Source organism: Leptodactylus fuscus, chromosome 8 (genome assembly GCF_031893055.1).
Source record: "Leptodactylus fuscus isolate aLepFus1 chromosome 8, aLepFus1.hap2, whole genome shotgun sequence".
NCBI classification, from domain to species: Eukaryota; Metazoa; Chordata; class Amphibia; order Anura; family Leptodactylidae; genus Leptodactylus; species Leptodactylus fuscus.
The window spans coordinates 44,073,916-44,099,447 of NC_134272.1; the positions used below are offsets into that span (position 1 = coordinate 44,073,916).

The following is a 25,532-nucleotide window of genomic DNA, read 5'->3' on the forward strand; positions in this document are numbered from 1 at the left end:
GCAACATCTTCAATCAACATGTAACTCCATACACTGTGCAATGGCCTGGAATGGTTCTGCAGCGCTCTCCCATTCTAAGGAAAGTTCTGTATCAGAGTATAGAAAAGGAAGGTAGCACAAACAGAAAAGCGTGCAGGAGATTGGGAGAATCATACACTCCTCGACATCTGAAAGAAGATATACTTCATAGGTTGTAGGTGAAGTCATTACAGAAATGAAGCCTTGCATCCTGAACACAAAAGTGGTTTCTTTGTTAAAGGTGTCCATAACTTTTAAAGCGAAACTCTAATTTTAAAATAACATTTCATAAATGATAGTACAGTACAAGTAAATATAAGAACCCCCGTAAAAGATTTCTTTTTCCGTCAGACTGCTTTCTATCCCCTCTCCCTTCACTTAGCCTGCCATAACTAATTTAGCCTTTATCTAGACAGGAGACAGATTATCAGCCTCAAACATGGAGCCTCCTACCTACAACTGACATAAAAGTCTATGGAAAGGGGAGCAGGGAGGAGGAAACTGCAGGGGGGAGATAGGAAAGACACACAATGTTGTTAGCCTGACTATGCTTAGTAAGGTAACTCTCTACCACTGTGGAGAGTGATACAATAAATCAGTTATGAGACAGCAGCAGTGCGAGTGTGTGCATCTCTTATTTGCTCTTTCCAGCAGCCTTCTTCTCCCTCCATTGACTTCTCTGTAAGTTGATCTGTATGTGAGTCTGACAGTCGGATTAACTCAGATAAATAGGGATATAACCATTTTTATTGGTAATGTAATGTAATATAATATGAATTAATATATTACAGATTTGTTTATATTTGCTTCATTTAGGAAAAGTATTTTTTACAATTAGAGGCAAAGTTCAATTTCAAGGCGATGGATGTCTTAGAAAATTGCTGCTGTTGTAGCTTGGGGTAACATAATGGATGGCAAAGGGTGTTTTTCAGCAAAGAAAAGAGTTTATGTGCTAGAATTTCCTGTTATTGTGAAGTTGTGTGATTAAGTAAGGCTATGCAATATGAGATAGAAGCAGAGTGAGATTTTCATAATATTTTTCTGTTCTCAATGTGGGTGTGTGAATTGGACTCTGTTTTTTGGCCCTGTAGCAATTTTTTTTTGTATATATATTTTTTAAGATATCAGTATGTAAGGAGGTTAAAAATAATGATATCACACTAAAGTTTCTTGTATAAAAGCTTTTAGAGGTGATAGTGAAGCAAAGAGATTCATGCAGAGAAATGAAACCGCAAACTGATCTTAAGATGTCCATATTCTTTATCATTTACTATGAAATACTGCATACATTACATCCGACTACAGTCTTTGTAGAGAGGCTGATCGTCTGTACAGATATAGCAGTCACTTACTCTAACAAGCAGGCTCTTCAGTTTGTGTAGGTATAGCTGAAAAGTAAGCAGCAAATTCACTCATCTTGTTTAAAGCTGTGTTCACACGGGCATCACGAGTGGATTGCCAGGGAAGAGTATAAACTTTTTTTGATTCACTTGTAGATTTTGCTAAAAAACTTACAGGTTAGTGGGATTTTCTTCCAACAGTTCTAGGGAATAATAGGTGCATTCTGCTATGTATTTTTAGATTATTGAGCAACTTTCCCAGGTATTGTGTGTACAATCTAAAAAACTGACTTAAAGACAGTTTGTGAATTTATTAATCCACATACACTAGATTTCTGGTGTCAAAAGGGCATATTGTTTGCCCAAGCCCAAGTTGTTATTCTACTATGCCCTAGCCTTCTTTTACAAAACAGCGGGTAGGGTTTAATTTGAAATGTGGCATCCCCATGGCTAAATGTATTTACCATAATGGATAACAGAAAGTTGACATACACTTTAGCTTGGGAAGAATAGGCAAATCTGTCTTCCATGATTTAATTAGGAAGTCAGCTGCTGCTGCCTCAGTGTTGCAAACCAATAGAGGGCGCTCACTGGAATGTGCAAGCCTGTCTTCCTTGATGTAGTTAGGAAGACAGAACTCCAGTGAAATAACCCAATAAAGGCTGTTCCCCTTCGCATCATGCTCGACTTTCCAAGAGGCCTTTGTTTTGCAATGATGCTGGGATTATTACCAGGTATAGTCTCTCAATCGAGGACGGCCGTTTCATTGGAGTTCTGTCTTCCTAACTACATCAGGGAAGACAGGCTTGCACATTCCAGTGAGCGCCCTCTATTGGTTTGCAACACTGAGGCAGCAGCAGCTGACTTCCTAATTACATCATGGAAGACAGATTTGCATATTCTTCCCATGGTCCTTTGCGAAGTGGAGTGCTAAAGGCTTAATAAGTCTCCACACACCTATATGGTGGTCTCTCCCTAAGGAGTGACAATATCCCTTTATACATTGTAGCTGAAATCTATGCCAGCTTGTAGATGGTGTAGATTTCAGTTCATGGTGCACTACCAGAAAATACACTGAATGTAAGTTGCAGGCACGTTCTCTTGTGTACATTTTATTAGGGCTGACATATAAAATGCCAGTCCTAATAAATTTCCCCTATCTGTATTCCAGCAGAACGTCCCCTTTTATTTTTTTCAGTAAGCATTGTTAAACTTGTAACATTTTATTTTAGATCGATGAAGAAGAATGGATGTTTTTGCTGACCGGTGGCTTAGGGCTGGACAATCCCCATTCCAATCCATGCACATGGCTGCCCCAGAAATCATGGGATGAAATATGCCGCCTTGACTCTGTTCCTAGATTTAAAGGAATTCGGAAGGATTTTATGAGACTTAAAGATGGATGGAAGACAGTGTACGATAGTTTGGTGAGTTCCAATTTTTGGTGCAGTAGTTTACATGTAGTCACTTTTAACAGCAAGCCTTGAAAACAAACACAAAGAGGAATTATTTTCTCGATTTTATATATTTCTGTTATCTGTATTATTCTTAACATGAGTGTAGCTCCTGTTATGTGGGATATTCATTGACACTAACTAAAAGCCTTGAAGGTGTTTTCCCGTAACTGAATTAAGTTGTCAAACAGAGCCAAGTATTGCCAGTACAATCAGAATTACATGTGTTGTTTCCAGCTTAAAATACTTTTACTGATTTCACTATCTCTGTTCACTTTTAGATCCCTGAGTTTTTAAGGTGCATAGTTAATTTTTAGGGGGACATCAAGGCTCCAACCACGTGCCCAGTGGTTGACCCACAAAGTATCTCTCTTGTTGGACAATGGAAAACTGTCTCTATTTCCAGCTACCCTTTAAGTCAATGTCTGATCATTTACCTCTAAAGATAAATGGGTTGCTTTTCTTTATAGATAAAGTAGGTTTTTGGTTTGGCTTATATTCTTAGTTATATCACAAGGCCTGATAAAAGGCATGATAAAAACAGTTTTCCTTTCTCCTTGGGGAGACTTATTTTGCATACCTTCTTCCCAGGGAACTTTGCCAGTCCTATATGACTTTATGTGTGCATTGCAGTCGCCACAAGGACACCCGGTCTCTACACTGTGGTTGACATAGCACCTTAAAATGGATTTGACGGTTGTGCACAGTAAACAAAATAGTGTTTTCTCCTGGTACGTAGGGCATTTATTTTTGTTCCCTCATACATACACCAGCCACATGCTGCACTAACCATTGTTAATTCTGCAAATATGGCTGCTGATGAGAAATGGTCCAGGAGCATAGAGGAGAATGTTGTCATGTTTTTCTTTTGAGCTGATTTTCGGTACAGTAAAAATAACATTCACTAGTAATGCCCAACAAACATTCCATGTAAGTTTTGGTTTGAATTACTACATAAATTAATAATCACAGCACTAAAACCAGTGCTTTACATATACAATTGGATGGCTTAGCAATGCTGTAGTTGGAATACTACTTTTAATGTTTGTGGTCTTTTACAAGTCAAGTACTGTATAGGGAATATTTTGTAATTGTCGTCTTTATTGTATTGTAAATTTATTGTATTTTAAATTAAGATGGGAAAAATAGTCATGTACATGTTAACATTGTGTAATATGGAATTGTCAACTGCCATCCTTCATGTTTTAGGGCCAATATTAAACATTTATGTAGAAAGTCATTTTTAGTCTTTTTTCTTCTTTCTGCCTCTGGATGCTGTCATATGTCTCATTATCTGTCAGCAGTTATGAAGGTATGTTCAACACAGAATGTGAAATGATTATGGCTGTAAATGTGTGAAAATAATATATATATATTTAGAAAATTCATTGCAGCTTTCAGCCTACATTCTGGTGCTTTTATTCATTTTGTCCTGTGAACATTTGGAAACAATAACTATATCTCTTTGTCTAGAAGAATTTTTCATTTTCAGTACACTTTTAGAGACCATTTACAAGATAATAGCATTTTTCTTAGTGTCATGCAATACAATATAATAATTTATAATTCATGAAGTTAGGATTTTGTAACACAAATAAATGGGCTTCTCGTACAGTAGATTTCATGCAAGTTTTTCATTCGGCTTGTTTAAATGTTTTTCTTTATCTTGACTTTAAGTTTATTATTAGGCATGCTCTTAGTAGACAGATACTTGTTCCCTCTTTTCTTCATTCAAGATACACTGGAATGGTCAGATTTCATTTCTTTTTCTTTTGTATCACTGAACCTGATGGAGGCGAAGGTGTTCTTTTGAAATTCTTTGACTACTAGAAGAACAAAACAAAAAATATTCTCTCAGTTACTAACAACTCTGGAATTAAATAATTCTAAAACGACTGTTGCCTCGGTAAAACCTTTACATTTACAACTACATTAAAATCCACATTAGTAAAATGATCATAAAATGATTGTCATTAGGGTTGAGCCGATCTTGAGATTTCAAGATCGATTTTAAAATCCGATTTCCGATCATTTTCCAGCCGATCTCGATCGCGAAATTTGCTCAATCGCCGATCGGAATCCAATCTTTTCCCATCCCGATCCTCAACCCTAGTCAATGCTTTTCTATGGGAAAAGTCACTTTTGGGGTTGAGCCGATCTTGAGATATCCTCCGATCTCGATCCCGCTGGAAAAGATCGGGTCGAAATTCCGATCGCGATCGTGAAATTTACGCGATCGCCGATCGGAGTCCGATCTTTTCCAATCCCGAATGCTCAATCCTAATTGTCATCTTTAGCCTTTTTTTTTTTTTTTGTAGATTGTGAGCCCCACACAGAGCTCACAATGTACATTTTTCCCTATCAGTATGTCTTTTTGGAATATGGGATGGAAATCCATGCAAACACGGGGAGAACATACAAACTCCTTGCAGATGGTTTTTCTGCCCTTGGTGGGATTTGAACACCAGGACCCAGCGCTGCAAGGCTGCAGTGCTAACCACTGAGCCACCGTGTGGCCCATCTTTAGCCTTTTTTGTCAGAAGCTTGGTAATGGACACGTGATAAATTATGAGACAGCCCCTAACTTAGAATTTCCTAGTATTAAATTAGGTATATATTCCTTCCAAGAGATGATGAGATGATGCTGTAGTAATACAGTACATACAATGGCAGACATAATAAAATGAGACTTGCTTTATATACATTGACAGATATGATAATGAGATGATGCTGTAGTAATAATGCATACCTTCTGCTCCTTAATAAACTACTATTCATTTATTATATACCATAAAGCTTTAAAGGTGTTGTCCCACGTCGCATACTCACCCGTCTTCGTTTCTCTGAAATCTTCTGTCTTCCGGCTTTGTTTCGTCATTGGTGGGCGGGGTCACATATGCAAAGCCAAGCGGTGAGATGCCGCCGGCCCTGCGTGCGCGCTCATACACCAGTCTAGCCTTCACAATGCAAATACAGACCCCGGAGCGGATTAACAGCATTGCTTCTGCCGCTGCTTGCTTCATGCAGGGCAGAAGCATAGCGATGTTGCTGGCTTCACCTGTGCCGGCGTCTAACCCTGCATTGGCGGCCCCTTCCCCCAAAAGGTAAACTACCCCTCCCCCCCTCCAGGCTCGCTCCCGTGCACTTAGCCCCTCCTCCCTCCCCCCTGAGAGCAGGCTGATACATCACTTGACTCAGGTCAGGGCAGTGACCACCAAAAAATGAATAAAGTAATATAGTGAACAAACAAAGCAGTTTTGCTGAAGCAATGTATTTAGGAAAAGTCTTACATTCACAATAACAAGCATTATAGATAGGATCCTTGTGACGGGACAACCCCTTTAAGGCCTAAAAACCTACTTTTTGTCATTCCATAATTGGCTCTATCGTAATGTAGACCTATAGAAAACAGACATGATATCTCTCAGATTATAAAAAATGCCCAAAGCCAGGAATTGTGATAAAACAAGAAACAACGCTGTACTCACCCATTGACATTACTGTCACATTCAGTGCTGCTGATCTGGTCCTCCCCACCATACTTTGTTTATTTGGCTACAGTAATGACCTGCTCACTTACTATACTGTCAGTGCTTCACTTCACTGGTGAAGTGTGGTACATGGTACCAAGTAAAGAAGCCTGGTAGGAAGGCCTGGCACAGTGGTTCTAGAAGAAGTAAATAATGAAATGACTGTGTATAGTTTCTTTTTTTTTAATGTAGATTGTGAGCCCCACATAGAGCTCACAATGTACATTTTTCCCTATCCGTAAGTCTTTGGACTATGGGACGAACACGGGGAGAACATACAAACTCCTTGCAGGTGTTTTTTTGCCCTTGGCAGGATTTGAACATCAGGACTCCAGCGCTGCAAGGCTGCAGTGCTAACCACTGAGCCACTGGGTGGCCCTGTGTATAGTTTATTTAATCATTTTATCCCAATACCTGTCTTTGAGCACTTTTTATAATTATCTTGGAAAAAATCCTTTTAAAACAAGGACGCAAGACACAACTCCATCTCATAGGAACATTACTATGTGAGCAGGTCTTGTATAATTTCTCTTTACTTTGCTTCCAACTATATTTCAGTATTTCAGTTTAAAGGAACACTCTAGGAAATATCTATATTAATGTTGGTGCTTTAGTATGTTTAATGGCAGGTCTGCTGTATGTCCAGTGCAGGACACAAGGACTAAAACACCAAAAAGAAAATCCCTAAATAATGTACCAGCAGTTCAAACTAGCACTATGCATAAAACACTGAGCAGGTGTTACATATACTGTATATGTAATGTCAGAATGTACAAGCAGAAAAGGGAAATTCATTCAAAGTGATCTGCTATTTCATAGTGTGTTAAGTGTGAGAAGATAACTTTGGAGAAGTCTTTGATCTCTTGTCACCACTGACTTTTAGAAGAAAAGGATATTCATGGACTGGTCAGACCCCTTTAGATCTATGCAGAGATTTCTGTTCCTCTGCTTTCCTTTCCATAAATATACAATTTCAGTTAGTGTGATCTTTCTATTACATAGAATGCTTTAATCTAAACATACTGGCGCTCATACGGCCCCATTATAATGCAAAGTTGCGTATTACCTACCAATAAGTATTTTACATAAATTAACTATATTATTTTATATAAAAAAAATCTACCTTTCCTATGGGATATTTATTCATTAGATATTTCGCTATTAACATTTATATTTTATATACCTGTAATTACTTAGTGTTATTTATTAGAGATGAGCGAACGGAGGCAAACACAGTAAAAATCTGTTTCCCCTCTCACCTTCCCTGGCGCTTTTTTTACACCAATAACTGTGCAGGGGAGGTGGGATAGGAAGTACGACAATGGAGGCATCGAAAAAAAATTGGAAAAAGTTATTGGCTGACTAAATCAGGTGACCTCCACTTTATACAAATAGTGGATTTCAGATTCAGTTCATATTAGACTGTGAACTAGACAGGGATAGATGTACTGGCAGAGTTAGCTAGGAATTAGCTTTATTTAGGTATGAATCTTACTCAAACAGCTCTTTGGGGCTCTATATACCTTCCTTGCCAGCCCGAGATACATGCAAGAGTACGGTCAATGAATTCCTATGGGAAAAAGTCAGCTCCCGCTTACTGCAAGCTGCCAGCTATTCCGACTAGCATATGGTGCGCTGCCACAATGTGTTTGCATTGAACTTACTCTCGCATTTAGCTCTGGCTGGCAAGGTTTCAAACTTCACCTGCAAGAACATCTCGTGGCAGCCCATAATATGCTAGTTGGCATCCCTGGCAGCTTGCGTTATGCGGGATCTGCCTTTTTCTCATAGGAATGCATTGACCAGCGTTGATTCGCCGAATGCCATACAGTGTACAGCACTGGCCAATCAACGCAGGTTCTGCCGGAATCTCGTCTGTGAGGAGGCGGAGTCTAAGATCAGTCCACAGCAGTCTCCATTGTGGTCCGATCTCAGGTGTAGCCGAGTTGAGCGCACAGCTCTGTTACATCTCAGGTATAGCAGAGTTGAGCGCACAGGTCTACAACATCTCAGATGTAACAGTTGAGCGCACAGCTCTGCTACATCTCAGGTATAGCAGAGCTGTGTGCTCAACTCTGCTACATCTGAGATGTAGCAGTACACTGCTACATCTCTGCTACATCTGAGCTGTGCACTGTATGGCATTTGGCCATTCAACGCTGGTCAATGCATTCCTATGAGAAAAAGTCAGCTCCCGCTGTGCGCTGAACTCTGCTACACCTGAGATCGGACCACAATGGAGACTGATGTGGACTTATCTTAGACTCCGCCTCCTTCAGCAGACCCTGCGTTGACTGGCCGAATGCTGTACACTGTATGGCATTTAGCCAATCAACACTGGTCAATTCATTCCTATGGGAAAAAGTCAGCTCCCGCATTATTAGTGGCGTAAAACAGTGACTTGGGCTTGTTAGATGCCCCCAGATATACATCCCCTGCTGTCCCAGTTGCATTCCAGAGGTGTTGTCATCATTTCCTGGGGTGTCATAGTGGACTTGGTGACCCTCCTGAGTCGAATAGTGATTTCCCCTTAAACAAAGCTTTTTTCCCCATAGACTATAATGGGATTCGATATTCGTTAGAATAGTCAAATATTGAGGGGTTATTCGAAACGAATATCGAATATTGCACTGTTCGCTCATTTCTATTGTTTATTATTATTTATTATGCTTACTTGTGTAGCGCCATCATATTCTGCAGTGCTTTACAGCTATTGATAGTCACTGTCCCATATAGGGCTCACATTCTACATTCCCTATCAGTATGTATTTGGAGTGTGGGAGGAAACCGTAAACCTACTATAAAGGTCTATTCTAAAGATAGAATGTATCTATCTGTATATCTGTATCTATCTATATTTATACTCGATATAGTCAGAAGAGAGTGGGAATAAGAGGGCAAATAAATTAATAAGTGAATATACTGCATAATATCAAGCAGTGCTTTTCACAGAAATGCATGCTGGGTAAGCATATGTGATGAACTTCTGTGATAGAGAAGTTAGACTAGTGCAGTATCAAGCAATGGGAAAGCAGATGGATGGTACATTATAAATAAAATACTGTGGCAAGATACTGTACAAAATACAGTTTACTAAATGCTGTTTTAGAATTAGTCTCTACATAATTTCAGTAATAAACTCTACAATTAGATGTATTCAATGGGAGTATCGGAGATAGCCGAAGCACAGTTCTGGCACTTACATTAATATGACTTAAGGAGTTTGCACGTTGGTCCAGGTAACATGATGATATTATTGTGCCTCCTGTGCCACTGTCAGTTCACTCAGAGGTTACAGCCCCAAAGTCGCCTGTTACTTAGGAGGGAAAGTGGTGGGAAAGGAGCAGCAAATAGACTCCCGTGTCCTGCTGCAGTTTATTGTGAAGTCGGATTGTAATAGGGATAGTTACATTTTACCCTCAAGGCCCCCTTGCAACCTGAAAAAATCTGAAGAGTGTGATGTGCAAACGTATTCAGCCCCTGTACTCTAATACGCCTGAATAAAATCCAGTGCAAACAATTGTCTTCAGAAGTCACTTAAATAGTTAGTAGAGTCCAGCTGTGTGTAATTTAGTTTCAGTATAAATTCACCTGTTCTGTGAAGGCCTCAGTGGTTTGATAGAGAACATTAGTGAACAAACAGCATCATATAGACCAAGAAACATACCAGACAGGTCAGAGATATCATTGTGGAGAAGTTGAAAGCAGGGTTAGGTTATAAAAAGCTTTGAGCATCCAAAGTAGCAACATTCAATCCATCATCAAAAAATTGAAAAAGTATTGTACAACTGCAAACCTACCAAGACATGGCTGTCCACCTAAACTGACAGATCAATCAAGGAAAACACTGGTCAAAGAGACAGCCAAGAGGACCATGGTCACTCTGGAAACAGCTGCAGAAATCCACAGCTCAGGTGGGAAAATCTGTCCACAGAACAAATGTAAGTTGTGCACTCCACAAATCTGACCTTTATGGAAGAGTGGTAAGATGAAAACCATTGTTGAATGAAAGACATAAGACGTACCATTTGCAGTTTGCCACGAGCTACCGTATATAGGGGACACAGAAAGTATGGAAGAAGGTTGTCTGGTCAGATCAGACCAAAAAATGAACTTTCTAACCTAAATGCAAAGTGCTATGTGTGGTGTAAAAGTAACCCTGCTCATCACCCTGAACACATCATCCCCACTGTGAAACATGGTGTTGGCAGCATCATGCTGCGCGGAGACTTTTCTTCAGCAGGGAAGGGGAAACTGTTTAGAGTTGATGGGAAGATGGATGGCGCTAAATACAAGAGAATCCTGGAAGAAAACCTGTTAGAAACTGCAAAATACTTGAGACTGGAAAGGAGTTTCATCTTCCAGCCGGACAATGACCCTAAAGATACAGCCAGAGCTACAATGGAATGGTTTAGATCAAAGAATATTCATGTGTTAGAATGGCCCAGTCAAAGTCCAGACCTAAATCCCATTGAGCATCTGTGGCAAGACATGAAAATTGCTGTGTAAGGATTGGAGTCAGGGTCAGGCAGTGCAAAGTGACACAGCTGGGAAAGCAACACTGTGCAACTAATGACAAAAGGGGTCGCAGGCCCTGCAGCTGTAACTATGCTGTAATATCTGAGATGAGGCAGACCAATGCACTTCCTAATTGAAGTGCGCCTACCACGGCTCCTAACCTTCTATCCGGCGGCTAGGATAAGGGAAGAGGAGGCCCTGAAAGTCCTAGGGACTGGAGTCACGGGGTCACACCTAAACAGAAAGCACAGTGTAAATGCAATGCAAAACAAAAGACTAAACAGCATGGAATCAGGGAGGACCACAAGTCCCAGCAAGACACAGAAGAGAAGGCGAGGTCAGACGAGCAAGAGGTCAAGCCAGGAGATATAATAAAAGGTACCAAATCAAAAGACAAGGGATAGTCAAAAATACAAGCCGGGTCTAAAAACCAAGAAACATATGGAATACAAACAGACAGGGAATCAGACTGAGCAGAGGGACCAGGAACCACAAAGTGAATGGCTGGCAAGGATCCATGCCTGGGTGGGGTTTAAATAGCAGCAGAGAAACACACCTGATGGCTAACGGCATGGAGACTGAAGGCAAGGAAAAGATTAACCCTTAATGACCTAAGCACACCCAATAGAACTCCTAACACGTCTCCCAGGGAGACGCCGCGCAGCAAGGAGACCGCGGCGACTCCGTATCCTGACATGCTGTTCACAGACGCTCTCCATCCAGTCTGGCTGAGCTTGAGCTATTTAGCAAAGAAGAATGGGAAAAATCTCATTCTCTAGATGTGCAAAGGTGGTAGAGACATACCCCCAAAAAACTTGCAGTCGTAATTGCACAGGTTGATCTTCAAAGTATTGATATAGGTGGGCTGAATACTTTTTCATGTCACAATTTTCAGATTTTGATTTTATTAAAATTCTGAAAACCATGTAACATTTTCCTTCAACTTTACAATTATCTGCTACTTTGTGTTGGTCTATCACTGAAAGTCTCAATAAAATACATTTAAGTTTGTGGTTGTAAGGTGAAAAAAAGTGAAAAAGTTCAAGAGGTATGAATATTTTTGCAAGGCACTGTACTGGTGCTACTGCTACTAATCTCAGCTACACTGAAAGGGAGTCTGCCACCAGAATCCAGCATCTCAACCCACTGGCACTACTATACTAACTATATAGACTGATAGAAGGCAATAAATCAGTTACTATGCCGCACTATCCTCCTCCTTCTCTTGCCCTCTCTAAAGACTGCTGTATGTAAGGTTGAGTATGGTTTATACAATTATAGTACAGCATTAGAGATAGGACTCTGAGAAATTAACATTTTTCTTTAATATGGTGTTTTACAAAATTTGTTCTTCTGTAATATTTATTTATATATAACCAAATAAGTTTCAACCAATGATCATCCTATTTCCATTGGGAAAAATATGCCAGATGTATTTCCATAGCTGATTCCAAACAAGTGGTTTATATAACTTTACTAGCAGGAGGACCCGGCTTCGCACGGGTATATTTCATTTATTGTTTGTGTAGTGGCCCCATAAGAATTGTCCACTTTTGCACTGGTGTATTTTGCATATTGTTTGTGTCTGTGTGTCCATAAACATCATGTGATCATTTGTATCTCATTTCGGATATTAGTGAAAAACCTGTGATCAGTTGTTATGGAGACATGGAGTAAAGCTGTGTGTATTTGACCTTGTGTAACAGTGTCATCCACAGTGCCCTGCCCCTTTAAATCTGACATAAAGCAGTGAAGAAAAATGGCTGGGTTGCTATGGAAACCTGATGTAAAACTCTTAATATGTGGTACTCTGTGCAGAGCCGTGTATCTAATCCTCCGGCATATGGTACTGTGTGCTGAGGCGTGTATCTAATCCTCTAGCGTGTGGTATTGTGTGCAGTGGTGCGTATCCAATCCTCCGGCATGTGGTATTGTGTGCAGATGTGCGTATTTAATCCTCCGGTGTGTGGTACTGTGTGCTGACTTATGTATCTAATCCTCCAGCGTGTGGTACTGTGTGCAGATGTGCGTATCTAATCCTCTGGCATGTGATACTGTATGCTGACTTGTATATCTAATCCTCCAGTGTGTGGTACTGTGTGCAGATGTGCGTATCTAATCCTCTGGTGTGTGAAACTGTGTTCTAATGTGTGTATCTGATCCTCCAGCGTGTGCTACTGTGTGCAGACATGCATATTTAATCCTCCGACGTGTGGAACTGTGTGAAGACGCACGTATCTAATCATCTGGTATGTGGTACTATGTATTGAGGTGTGTATCTAATCCTCCAGCAAGTGGAACTGTGTGCAGATTCACGTATCTAATCCTCCGGCATGTGGAATTGTATGTATATGCGTGTATCTAACCATCCAGCATGTGTAACTGTGTGCATTGGTGAGTATCTAATCCTCTGGCCTGTGGTATTGTGTGCAGTGGCACATATGTAATCCTGCGGTGTATGGAACTGTGTGCAGATGTGCGTATCTAATCCTTCAGCATGTGATATTGTGTGCAGTGGCATGTATCTAATCCTCCGGCGTGTGGTATTGTGTTCAGTGGTGCGTATCTAATCCTCCGGCATGTGGTATTGTGTGCAGTGGCGCATATCTAATCCTCCAGCTTGTGGTACTGTGTGCAGATCCGCGTTTCTAATCCTTCGGCCGGCATGTGATACTTTGTGCAGACGTGCGTATCTAATCCTCTGGCATGTAGAACTGTGTGCAGATGCGCGTATCTAATCATTTAGCATGTGGAACTGTGTGCAGTCGCGTGAATCTAATCCTTTGGCGTGTGATACTGTGTGTTGACCTGTGTATCTAATCGTCCAGTGTGTGGAACTGTGTGCAGACGCGTATGTAATCCTCTGGCATGTGGAACTGTGTGCAGTTGGGTGTATCTAATTCTCTGGCGTGTGATACTGTGTGTTGACCTGTGTATCTAATTCTCCAGCGTGTGGTGCTTTGTGCAGATGCACATATCTAATTCTCTGGCATTTGGAACTGTGTGCAGACTCGTGTATATAATCTTCAGCCATGTGGTACTTTGTGCAGACGCGCGCATGTAATCCTGTGGCGTGTGATACTGTATGCTGACCTGTGTATCTAATCCTCTGACATGTAATACTGTGTGCTGACCTGTATATCTAATCCTCCAGTATGTGGTACTTTTTGCAGACATGCGTATCTAATTCTCTGGCATGTGCAACTGTGTGTAGATGCATGTATCTAATCTTTCGCCGTGTGGTACTTTGTGCAGACGTGTGTATCTAATCCTCTGGCATGTGGAACTGTGTGCAGACACGCATTTCTAATCCTTTGGCTTGTAGAACTGTGTGCAGACGCACTTATTTAATCTTTCGGCTTGTGGAACTGTGTGCAGATGCGCGTATCTAATCCTCTGGCGTGTGATACTGTGTCCTGACCTGTGTATCTAATCCTCTGATGCGTGTATCTCAGCTTGGATATCAGTGTTGGATTGTACATGTGAAGTGACTGTGTGTATGGCAGTTTGAATATGAGCGAAAGACTTGCAAGTTTGTATTGGCTAATGGGTGGTTCAGGGTTTTGGGAAAGCTGTATCTCCGGAACGGTACATCTGAGCGAGTTGGGGCCTTGTCTTCAACCTTCCCAGACACCTGAAGTATCTGTGTGTCAAATTTGGTGAAGATCGGTCTAGTCGTTTGGTCGCGCATAGAGAACAGACAGACAAGAATTCATTGTTATAATATAGAGAGATAACTTACAGCAGTATCATGTATTATTGGATAGATCGTTGCAGTATACACTGTTGAAGACAGTTTAGTAAGCTGTGATGTAGAATATTTCACTTTTCTTCATTGTTATTAGCACACATGGATAATTTTCTATTATTTAAGGTTTCTTCATTTGCTTTTTTCTTCTTTCAATAACTGAAAAAGGAACTGCCATAAACATTCATTGTGCTCACATTAGCAGATTAAGTCTTTAAGGAGGATTGGTTTACTAGTTGTCACTGTGATACAAATCTGTTTTCTCTGCAAAGTTGTAAATCTTAATGTGATAATTGTGTGTTTTATATTTTATTTACTCCTCTTTCTTCCTCTGCGTGGAATAAATGTCTATTTAAATAATTATTTGCAAAAGACAAAGTGGATTTCGCTATTTATGTTGTCTTTAGCGTTTTGTAGCTGTTATGAAAAGTGACAAATTAAATACAGTCAACCTAGTGTGTCTGCACTTGTAGGAACCACACCATGAGGCTTTTCCTTCTGAATGGCAAGAAAAAGTGGGTCAGTTCCAAAGGATGCTCATCATCCGATGCCTAAGGCCTGACAAAGTAAGTATGGTAGCAATTTAAAAGTCTTATCATACACAGCTTCGATGACTTAGTGCCTTGAAATCAGATAAACAACCAACATTGCATATTGAATGAAATGGAGCATGACGGAAAGCTATAACGCCAAACATGCTACACTTGTTTTCCTTTCCTTATTATTAGAATATATCAGTTTAAGCTCAGCAAGGATCACCAGTCAGAGCAAGAATTTAATACATCGGGGTATTTATTTTCTTGCAGGAGCCATAATCATTTAAAGTGGACATGCCAGAAGCAAGATTACTACTATTATTAATATTACTATTGTTTTTATGTCTTCTTTCTACACACTGCAGTACAGTATCTAGGCAGGAGAAATCTGCCCCTTTCTAGTAGCATGGAGTGCCATAGGTGCCTATTATTTATACAGTGTTTATAGTGAAGGAAGATATAATGTAACAAGGATCTGCAATCACTTTATGTTTGGTGGTTGTACCTGCAGTTGGATTCTCATCGATCTGAAAGTGATGGTGTATTCTTTCCTTTAAATTTGCACATAATTATATTTAGATTTTACATTGCTTCAGACTTTTAAATACCTTATGTAAAAACAAGTATCAGCTTCTGAAGACTCTCAAGAATACAGTACATTCTAGTGAGAGATTTTAGATATAATAAACTTCACTTCTCTCTATGAATGATGTCTAGTATTGCACCCCAACCCCCGTTTACATGAATGAGGCTGATCTGCAATAACAGACACAGTCCATAGACAAGGGTGGTGCTATTTCTGGAAAAAAAAAAAAAAAAAGAGAGAGAGAGATAATTTGTCGTTTCAGCCACTTTAAACATTTGTTTTTATATATACTGTCTATGTATACATTATAAATTGAAGTGTTCTTATTAGAGCTTAGTATTCCTATGTGAATAGGAGTGAAATAATTGAGAATCACACAATTGTCCAAATCATTATCAAAATCATATCATATAATCATTAAAGGGATAGTCCCACGTCCCACTATTCCCACGTGGGAATAGTTAGTCTCTAGAATTCCCATCTACATAATTATTTTTTAATTTGTAGATTGTTAAAAGTTAAACATTTTTGCAAATGTAAGTAATTAAAAATTCTGCAGAATTTTAAAGATTTTCTCTAACTTTCTTAGTGGTGGCAGTCTTTTATCTTGATCAGTTGTCAGTGGAAACAACCATGACTGCAGGAACTTTCTACGGTCAGAAAATCAGCCATGATTTCTTTATTGTGGCCGGGATATCTTCTGATACATGTAGTGTCCCTGCCTGATAACCCAACTACAATAAGAAAGTCATAGCTGAGTTCCTGACAAGTCCCAGACCATAGAAAGTTTCTGCATTAGTGGTCATAACCATTGGCAACCAATCAAGATAAAAGACTGTCACCACTAAGATAGTTAGAGAAAATCTTTAAAACTCTGCAGAATTTTTAATTACTTATATTTGCAAAAATGTTTAAGCTTTAATTATCTACAAATATAGATGTGATTATGTACATGGGAATACTCCTTTAAAAAAGGCTATTCTTCCCCTACCTTTAGAAATCTTCTCCGCACCGCCGTTCGGTATATATTCCTGGTTTCTTCATTATGGTAATGAGTTTTCTCGCAGCACTGGTAGCGTTCCCCTGCGCTCACACAGCACTGGGGTGTCCCCTGTGCTGCGAGAAAATTATCCAGCACCGCCTTCTTCTTGATCTTTGCCTCCGCCTCTTCTCTCCTGTTCAGCGACAGGAAAATGGCAGTGAGCGCAGTCATCCATTTTCCAATGGCCAAATGATAGAATCCCTTTAATATACATTTTTCATCATTACTTCTCCCATTGTTAATGCTAGGGGGCTGTAAAGAAGGGTTTATTATTATTATTATTATTATTATTTTATTATTATTATTATTTATTTATATAGCACCATTAATTCCATGGTGCTTTACATTTGGGTTTGTTTGTGTGTAAATGTTTGATTAGCATCCATATTGGACATTTAATATTTTGTCCTGATGTTGCCGAAGCTACACTATGGTGTTTGTTTTCATAAAGGATAAAACCTTTATTGAATCCTCGTACCTGAGGCGCCTCTAACTGTTTTGGAAGCAGTTTTCACACAAATGTTATTATAAGCCGCACATTGTTTTCCATGGCTGCAGAGTCTCTGACTTACTGTAATATGAATAAGTAATTTTGTACATATGAATTTTTACTGCTGCTGTTAAGGCAGAGATATTACAGTGGCCAGACTGATAAAGCCCAGACATGCTCTTTGTCTGTAAGGTGAGGACCCCGTGTAAAACATTCGGGAAGCCCTGGTGTCACGTATTATTGCTGCATCATATGAGGCAGAGGACGAGGCAGCCTGGTTTACCTTATGTTATCTAACTTCTAACACAAAGGGGCATTGAGACAGCACTACAGTCTCCCATTATGTGGAAGCCACGTTGTAAGCATATGATGCTTTATTAGAAACAGGATGTGCTGTTGCTAGGTAACAATTGTCGTAAAGTTTTGCACAAGTACAGAACTATATTGTACGTTTATTCTTACATCAAATATAGTTACATAATTCAGTAATAACATTGCCCCAGGTTAAACTACTGAATGCAAAAAATAACAAATATTTCTTTATTTAGGTAATTCCAATGATTCAAGAATTTGTAACAGAGAATTTGGGGCGTCAGTTTATTGAACCTCCTCCATTTGATCTTTCCAAAGCATTTGCTGACAGCCACTGTTGTGCTCCCTTGATCTTTGTTTTGTCTCCTGGCGCTGATCCGATGGCTGCGTTATTGAAATTTGCAGATGATCAGGTAGTGACGCAAGTATATTCCAAAAATAGCAGCTGCACCTTATACAAATATATGATATTTGTGGTGTCTTGTGTGACATCCAATGACACAGTTTTCCAACATTAGATTTGTGTTAAGCACTGTATATATTCTGTATATATTTATTTTTTATGCTTCTTAACACGAGTGTCATTAAAAGGACATATGTCTTTTGACGCTTTAAATAAAGCAAAAAGAAAAAACCTGATTTCTTACTGTCAAAAAATAGTGTTGGTGTTGTAGGCTGTACATGTATGCATTCTATAGAAAATATTTACGTGTGACGTAGGACTATGCCACTCCCATGCTTCATTCTTGATCAGTATGCTTTGTATAAGCGCAACAATGTCTGTCTTTTTTTCTTTTTATTTAAACTACCCGTTTTCTCATGCCGTTTGTTGTCCTGCATGCCTCTACATTTTAGGACAGGTTTCTGTAGTACAAACAGAAAAGCGGCCATTTTAAATTACCTAAATAATGTTAATCAACCCCCTCCCACCGAAGCCATATTTCGATTTTCATTTTTGACTCCCCTCCTTCTAAACCCCATAACTTATTTATTATTGTACCATTAATTGTTCTGTACAATGTACTGGGAAGCTGGAAAAAAATTCAGAATGGGGTGGATTTGAAGAAAAAATGCATTTGTGCGACTTTCTTATGGGCTTCAGTTTTATGACGTTCACTGTGTAGCCAAAATGACGTCATCTGTATTCTGTTTTGCAACGATTCCAGGGATACTAAATTTATATGGTTTTATTTACATTTTGACCCTTTAAAAAAAAATCCAAAAACCGTTAAATTTTTTTTTATAATAAAAGTCGCCATATTCTGACAGCCGTAACTTTTTTTATACTGCCGTGTACAGGGATGTCTAGGGCGTCTTTTTTGCAGGACGGGGTGTAATTTTTAGTTATGCCATTTTAGGGAATTGCTTTTGTTTTGATCACTTGTTATTCAAATTTTTATCAGAAGCAAAACAGTGAAAAAACGGTGGTTTGGCACTTTTCACTTTTTTTTTCCCGCTATGGCATTTACCATATAGGAAAAATATTCTTATAGATTTGTCGAGCGGGCATTTTCAGACACAGGGATACCTAACATGTATGTATTCATAGTATTTAAGTACTGTTATATGTGTTATAGGGAAAGGAGGGTGATTTGGCCTTTTAATATTTTAATTTTTTTTAATTTTTTTTTTACTTTAATTTTTTTTTTCCATTTGTTAGACCCCCCAAGGGGTGTTGAACCCCAGGGGGTCTGATCAGTAATGCAATGCATTACAATGCTAATACATTGCAATGCATTGCAAAATACCGACGCTTCTATTGCAGGCTACCTAGCATAGCCTGCAATAGAAGCAATTGAATGACAGACCAGGGAGTCTTCACAAGGCTACCGGCTGTCATAACAACGTAACGCAGGCCCTAGAGCTTACTCCGGGTGTTAACGATCAGAGCAAAAATGACGGCGTCCAGGCTCTGGCAGGAAAATGGCACCTCAGTCAGCTTTGACCGAGGTGCCAGAGGGTTTAATGCCCCCAATCAGTGCGGGCCCTGATCAGGGGCATTAGCACTGGTTGTCTGCTGTATAAAACAGTAGACACCCGGCGGCTATGGCGGCCGCCTGGCTTCTGGGCGCCTGCCATAGTTAAACACCCGCCATGTGCCGTACTAGTACAGCGGATGTCAGGAAGGGGTTAAAGGCAAGTTTTTTTTTTTTTTTTTTATCCTATTATCAGAGAACCCCTTTAAAAGGGGCCTTAAAATAAAAACAAAATTTTACTTTATAATAAATTTAACATGTTTATATTCTCGTATGACTTTATTGTATTAAAAAATGAAATACAATATTTAATTTTTTCTCTATGTATATTAACTTCTATCTAATACAGATGTGTCCTTCTTACCTTTCCTTTTGAATTTACATATCCTGAATTCATTGGCACAATATAACAAGCTTTGAGAAAAATACTTTTTTGTGTTACTCTGTTGGGTGTTGTCGGTTGTCAAATTAATTTTTGGATATCTAAATGAAAAAGAAAAGGAAGGATATATCTATAGATTAATGCTAACATTACAAATCATACTTCCTTTTACTTTAGGGTTTTGGTGGCTCTAAGCTAAGCTCCTTGTCTCTTGGGCAAGGACAAGGACCAATTGCTCTTCGTATGACAGAAAAAGCTATAAAAGAAGGAAGTTGGGTAGTTCTTCAGAACTGCCATCTGGCGACCTCCTGGATGTCAATGTTGGAAAAAGTTTGTGAGGTATGTTTTTTTTAATTTACTGTTTGTTCTATGCCATACTACTTGATCGGGGGTCTCAAACTCGGCCAAGGAATGGGATGTGGTGATGTACCACATTCCTTTAAAATTTGATACAATGCAAAATAATTGTTAAATAACCCCAGAAGTGGCCCTGCACAGTATACTGTCCTCTAGCAGTGGCTCCACACAGTTTAATATCCCCCAGCAGTGGCCCTACGTAATTTAATATCCCCCAGCAGTGGCTCCACAAGTTTAATACCCCCCAGCAATGGCCCCACACAGTTTAGTGTCTCCCTGTAGTGCCCCAGAAATGGCCCAACACATTCTAACAATCCCCAGCAGTGGCCCCATATAGTTTACTGTCCCTTACTAGTGTCCCCATATAGTTTAATGTCCCTCACCAGTGTCCCCCAGTCAGTACTCACCTCACTACTCCCAGGCATGCTTTCTTTTCCTACTCCGGGTGCATATATCTCACAGCATCGAACCGGTAAAGAAAGCAGGAGGTGCAGGGGAGTGGAGAGACAAATATCTACACTCAAGCTGCCCGGAGTCAGAAACTTTAGTCCCGGGTCAGGGTTTTTTCCTACCTGGTTCTGCTGATCCAGCTGAGAAGGCAGAAGATGACAGCATCAAAGGCTGCAGCTTTGAGACCCCTGTGATAGATGATAATCTTTATGCAAAATTAAATTATATGCTTGCTTTTTCAACCATACTTTTTAAATATAAAATATCTCAACTTTACATAAAAAACAATTAGAAATATGTGAAGTCTGCCCCCCTCCTAGTACTCTCTCCACCCCTCTGTTTTAAGAACAGCTTAAAGGGGTTGTCTCATCTCAAGGATCCTATCTATACTGGTAGAAATGTTTGCCTGCTATGTCAACTTATTCCTCCCATTGTTTACACATCATTACTAAAACCATGGACCTGAGAGATAGGACAAGTGATGTCATTTACTCAGTCAGTTCAGCTAATTGTAGTTTGCTGATAAAGATTAGTCTGTTATCTATCTATGTAAACACACAGATAACACCGTTTCTTTTCTCTACAAGCATCTGCATATTATCTGGTCTGCATAAGTATTGTGTTATACCTCATAGTGTTGTGCAGCAAGCTGGGAGTGGGGGGGGAGGGGAAATACAGGAAGTGAGAAGAAGAGACTGCAGGCAAAGCTGAAACGGTGAGATGGGAAAACCCTTTTACATTTCCTTCACCTATTTCATTGTTTTATTGCCGTATTGTTTTGAGACTTTACTCAATTTCTTAATTCAGAGCTAGACGGGACAAATGATGTATCTGTCCAGCAAAGCAAAGAGAATGCAGTCAACCAGTGAAAGCTCCCAAGGCTGATATAGTGCTCACATAGTATTGCAATAAAGTATAATCATATGCAGTGTCTAAGTAGCACAGCTATAATGAAGCCAAATGGCATGTGCAATACAGGGATCAAATTAGGCAACATTCACACTATGTCTGTAATATATGTTTGCCTTAAAGCTCCCAGTGTATCCGTATGACCTCTGTTGGACTGATGTATTCCAGTAAACCTTTTTTTGTGCTATTAGGCAATCACTACTGTGCAGTATACATTTTCTTTTTGCTATGGACATTGGAAGTCACTAAATTTCTGTACAGTGACATATTTGTGGGTTAATATCAAACATATAGGTCAAGAAATCCTTCCTAAGGATTAGAGATGAGCGAACAGTGTTCTATCGAACACATGTTCGATCGGATATCAGGGTGTTCGCCATGTTCGAATCGAATCGAACACCACGTGGTAAAGTGCGCCAAAATTCGATTCCCCTCCCACCTTCCCTGGCGCCTTTTTTGCACCAATAACAGCGCAGGGGAGGTGGGACAGGAACTACGACACTGGGGGCATTGAAAAAAATTGGAAAAAGTCATTGGCTGCCGAAATCAGGTGACCTCCATTTTAGACGAATAGTGGATTTCAAATCCGGGTCATATGAGAATGTGAACTTTGTGACTATGAGACAGGGATAGCTGTACAGGCAGGGATAGCTAGGGATAACCTTTATTTAGGGGGGAATGTTATTAAAAATAACTTTTTGGGGCTCTATCGGGTGTGTAATTGTGATTTTTGTGAGATAAACTTTTTCCCATAGGGATGCATTGGCCAGCGCTGATTGGCCGAATTCCGTACTCTGGCCAATCAGTGCTGGCCAATGCATTCTATTAGCTTGATGAAGCAGAGTGTGCACAAGGGTTCAAGCGCACCCTCGGCTCTGATGTAGCAGAGCCGAGGCTGCACAAGGGTTCAAGCGCACCCTCGGCTCTGATGTAGGAGAGCCGAGGGTGCACTTGAACCCTTGTGCACCCTCAGCTCTGCTACATCAGAGCCGAGGGTGCGCTTGAACCCTTGTGCACACTCTGCTTCATCAAGCTAATAGAATGCATTGGCCAGCGCTGATTGGCCAATGTATTCTATTAGCCTGATGAAGTAGAGCTGAATGTGTGTGCTAAGCACACACATTCAGCTCTACTTCATCGGGCTAATAGAATGCATTGGCCAGCGCTGATTGGCCGAATTCCGTACTCTGGCCAATCAGCACTGGCTAATGCATTGTATTGGCTTGATGAAGCAGTGCTGAATGTGTGTGCTTAGCACACACATTCAGCTCTACTTCATCGGGCTAATAGAATGCATTGGCCAATCAGCGCTGGCCAATGCATTCTATTAGCGTGAACTGAGTTTGCACAGGGGTTCTAGTGCACCCTCGGCTCTGCTACATCAGATTGCTACATCTGATGTAGCAGTGCCGAGTGTGCATCAGATGTGTAGTTGAGCAAAACTGACTCAGCACTGCTAAGTCTGCATTCGCATAGGAATGCATTGGCCAGCCTTCGGCCAATCAGCGCTGGCTCTGCCGGAGGAGGCGGAGTCTAAGGTCGGACCTGAATGGAGACTGGTGTGGAGCGACCTTAGACTCCGCCTCCTCCAGCAGAGCCAGCGCTGATTGGCCGAATTCCGTACTCTGGCCAATCAGCACTGGCTAATGCATTGTATTGGCTTGATGAAGCAGTGCTGAATGTGTGTGCTTAGCACACACATTCAGCTCTACTTCATCGGGCTAATAGAATGCATTGGCCAGCGCTGATTGGCCGAATTCCGTACTCTGGCCAATCAGCACTGGCTAATGCATTGTATTGGCTTGATGAAGCAGTGCTGAATGTGTGTGCTTAGCACACACATTCAGCTCTACTTCATCGGGCTAATAGAATGCATTGGCCAATCAGCGCTGGCCAATGCATTCTATTAGCGTGAACTGAGTTTGCACAGGGGTTCTAGTGCACCCTCGGCTCTGCTACATCAGATTGCTACATCTGATGTAGCAGTGCCGAGTGTGCATCAGATGTGTAGTTGAGCAAAACTGACTCAGCACTGCTAAGTCTGCATTCGCATAGGAATGCATTGGCCAGCCTTCGGCCAATCAGCGCTGGCTCTGCCGGAGGAGGCGGAGTCTAAGGTCGGACCTGAATGGAGACTGGTGTGGAGCTATCTTAGACTCCGCCTCCTCCAGCAGAGCCAGCGCTGATTGGTCGAGTTCCGTACTCTGGCCAATCAGCACTGGCCAATGCATTTCTATGGGGAAAAGTTAGCTTGCGAAAATCGCAAACTGACAGGGATTTCCATGAAATAAAGTGACTTTTATGCCCCCAGACATGCTTCCCCTGCTGTCCCAGTGTCATTCCAGGGTGTTGGTATCATTTCCTGGGGTGTCATAGTGGACTTGGTGACCCTCCAGACACGAATTTGGGTTTCCCCCTTAACGAGTTTATGTTCCCCATAGACTATAATGGGGTTCGAAACCCATTCGAACACTCGAACAGTGAGCGGCTGTTCGAATCGAATTTCGAACCTCGAACATTTTAGTGTTCGCTCATCTCTACTAAGGATACATCTGATGGGAAACAAAAAATGCAGTGTATGGCTAACAATCCAATTTGTGAAAATCGCTTTTGTTTGTTGTAGATTTTGCTGCATTTTTTTTTAGCTAAAGTCAGGAGTAACGTGAAAAGGAACATAACATAAAGTAATAAAAAAGCAGCTTTACTGCAACATGGGGCCATAGCCTAATAGTAGCCTAGAAATCCTATACAGTGTTTATATGATAGTACCATACACTGCTTATAAATAGTGTCCCAATAAAAAAATACAACTGAATGCATAAATAAATACCATCATACAGTATAAAAATTACCATAGCAGTGCTTTGCATTTTCTTAATTGTAGCGCACATATACCCGTGCTGTGAATGTCTATACATTTCTTACATTATTTGATGACCAACAAAAAGTGCACTCATATAGCAGCCAACATACTTTGCAGCTGACTCGATTCAAAGCTATTTTGGGCTTTTACCTCCCTATCATCATAAATATAAATACTATCAACAAACTGTAAAACGTTATACAAGTATAAAGATATTCTTGGTTACGCAGCCATTTACGGTTCAGCATTGGTGCAGTAAGACAATGTTTTAAATTTGGCCTTGATGATCTAGTAGTTTCTTAGCCATTCCTGGTCATCCATTGCCCTTCCTGGTTTAATAGTTACTGTGATGTAACAGTGGTTTAGAAAAACATCTCAAGGTCTAGGGTTTTATTATATCATGTTGGTGATCTATTTGTTGGGTAAGTTATATACCTGGTGGTCTAAGGAGGCTAAAAGGACTGTTTTATTTTGACATGAATTTAATTATTTTAAATTCATTACACTTTTTTTTATTATTCCTAGCCTTCTCAGATTGGCATTTCTGATACTAGTCTAAATTCTTCCCTCCACTGGCACTAGATGCAAGTTACAGTAAATCTTAAGGGCCTAGTTGTCCCCAGCCCGTCCTTCATCTCCACCTTGCTCTGCCCTCTATAAAAAATAACATGCCAACATGGGACATCTTGGCTACAAATATGGATCTTGTACTAAATCTGTGTATTTTCCAGGTTAGTTTTCTGGCGTCGATGGCATGGTATATACCCCCATTTTCTGTATAGCGCAACAAGGTCATTGCTTTCAGGCAGGTAATATGATGGGAGTCCACAGTCTTAAGTTAAAAGTGGAGATAAATACAGATCTTCAGATTTGTGTTTAATTGTAGCTTCTTTTTATTCAGGCAGATGAAAAAATGTAGAAAACACCACCAAAACATTGTCTATGTGTGTACATGATTTACTATAGTTGTTGTAGTAAAGTCATGTCCTTTTCTTTTAATACATCCCAGCAAAATAAGATA

At 40.2% G+C, this 25,532-nt stretch overlaps 1 protein-coding gene across 1 annotated transcript in view; it reads left to right on the plus strand.

The window, feature by feature from the left end:
* DNAH7 (dynein axonemal heavy chain 7) overlaps positions 1-25,532 on the plus strand; it is a 263,832-nt gene that overhangs the window by 203,760 nt on the left and 34,540 nt on the right. Inside the window, exons 52-55 of the mRNA XM_075284818.1 lie at positions 2,591-2,785; positions 15,082-15,174; positions 17,811-17,987; positions 20,110-20,271. Coding sequence (XP_075140919.1) covers positions 2,591-2,785; positions 15,082-15,174; positions 17,811-17,987; positions 20,110-20,271 — 627 coding nt within the window. The remainder of the gene's footprint in view (positions 1-2,590; positions 2,786-15,081; positions 15,175-17,810; positions 17,988-20,109; positions 20,272-25,532) is intronic.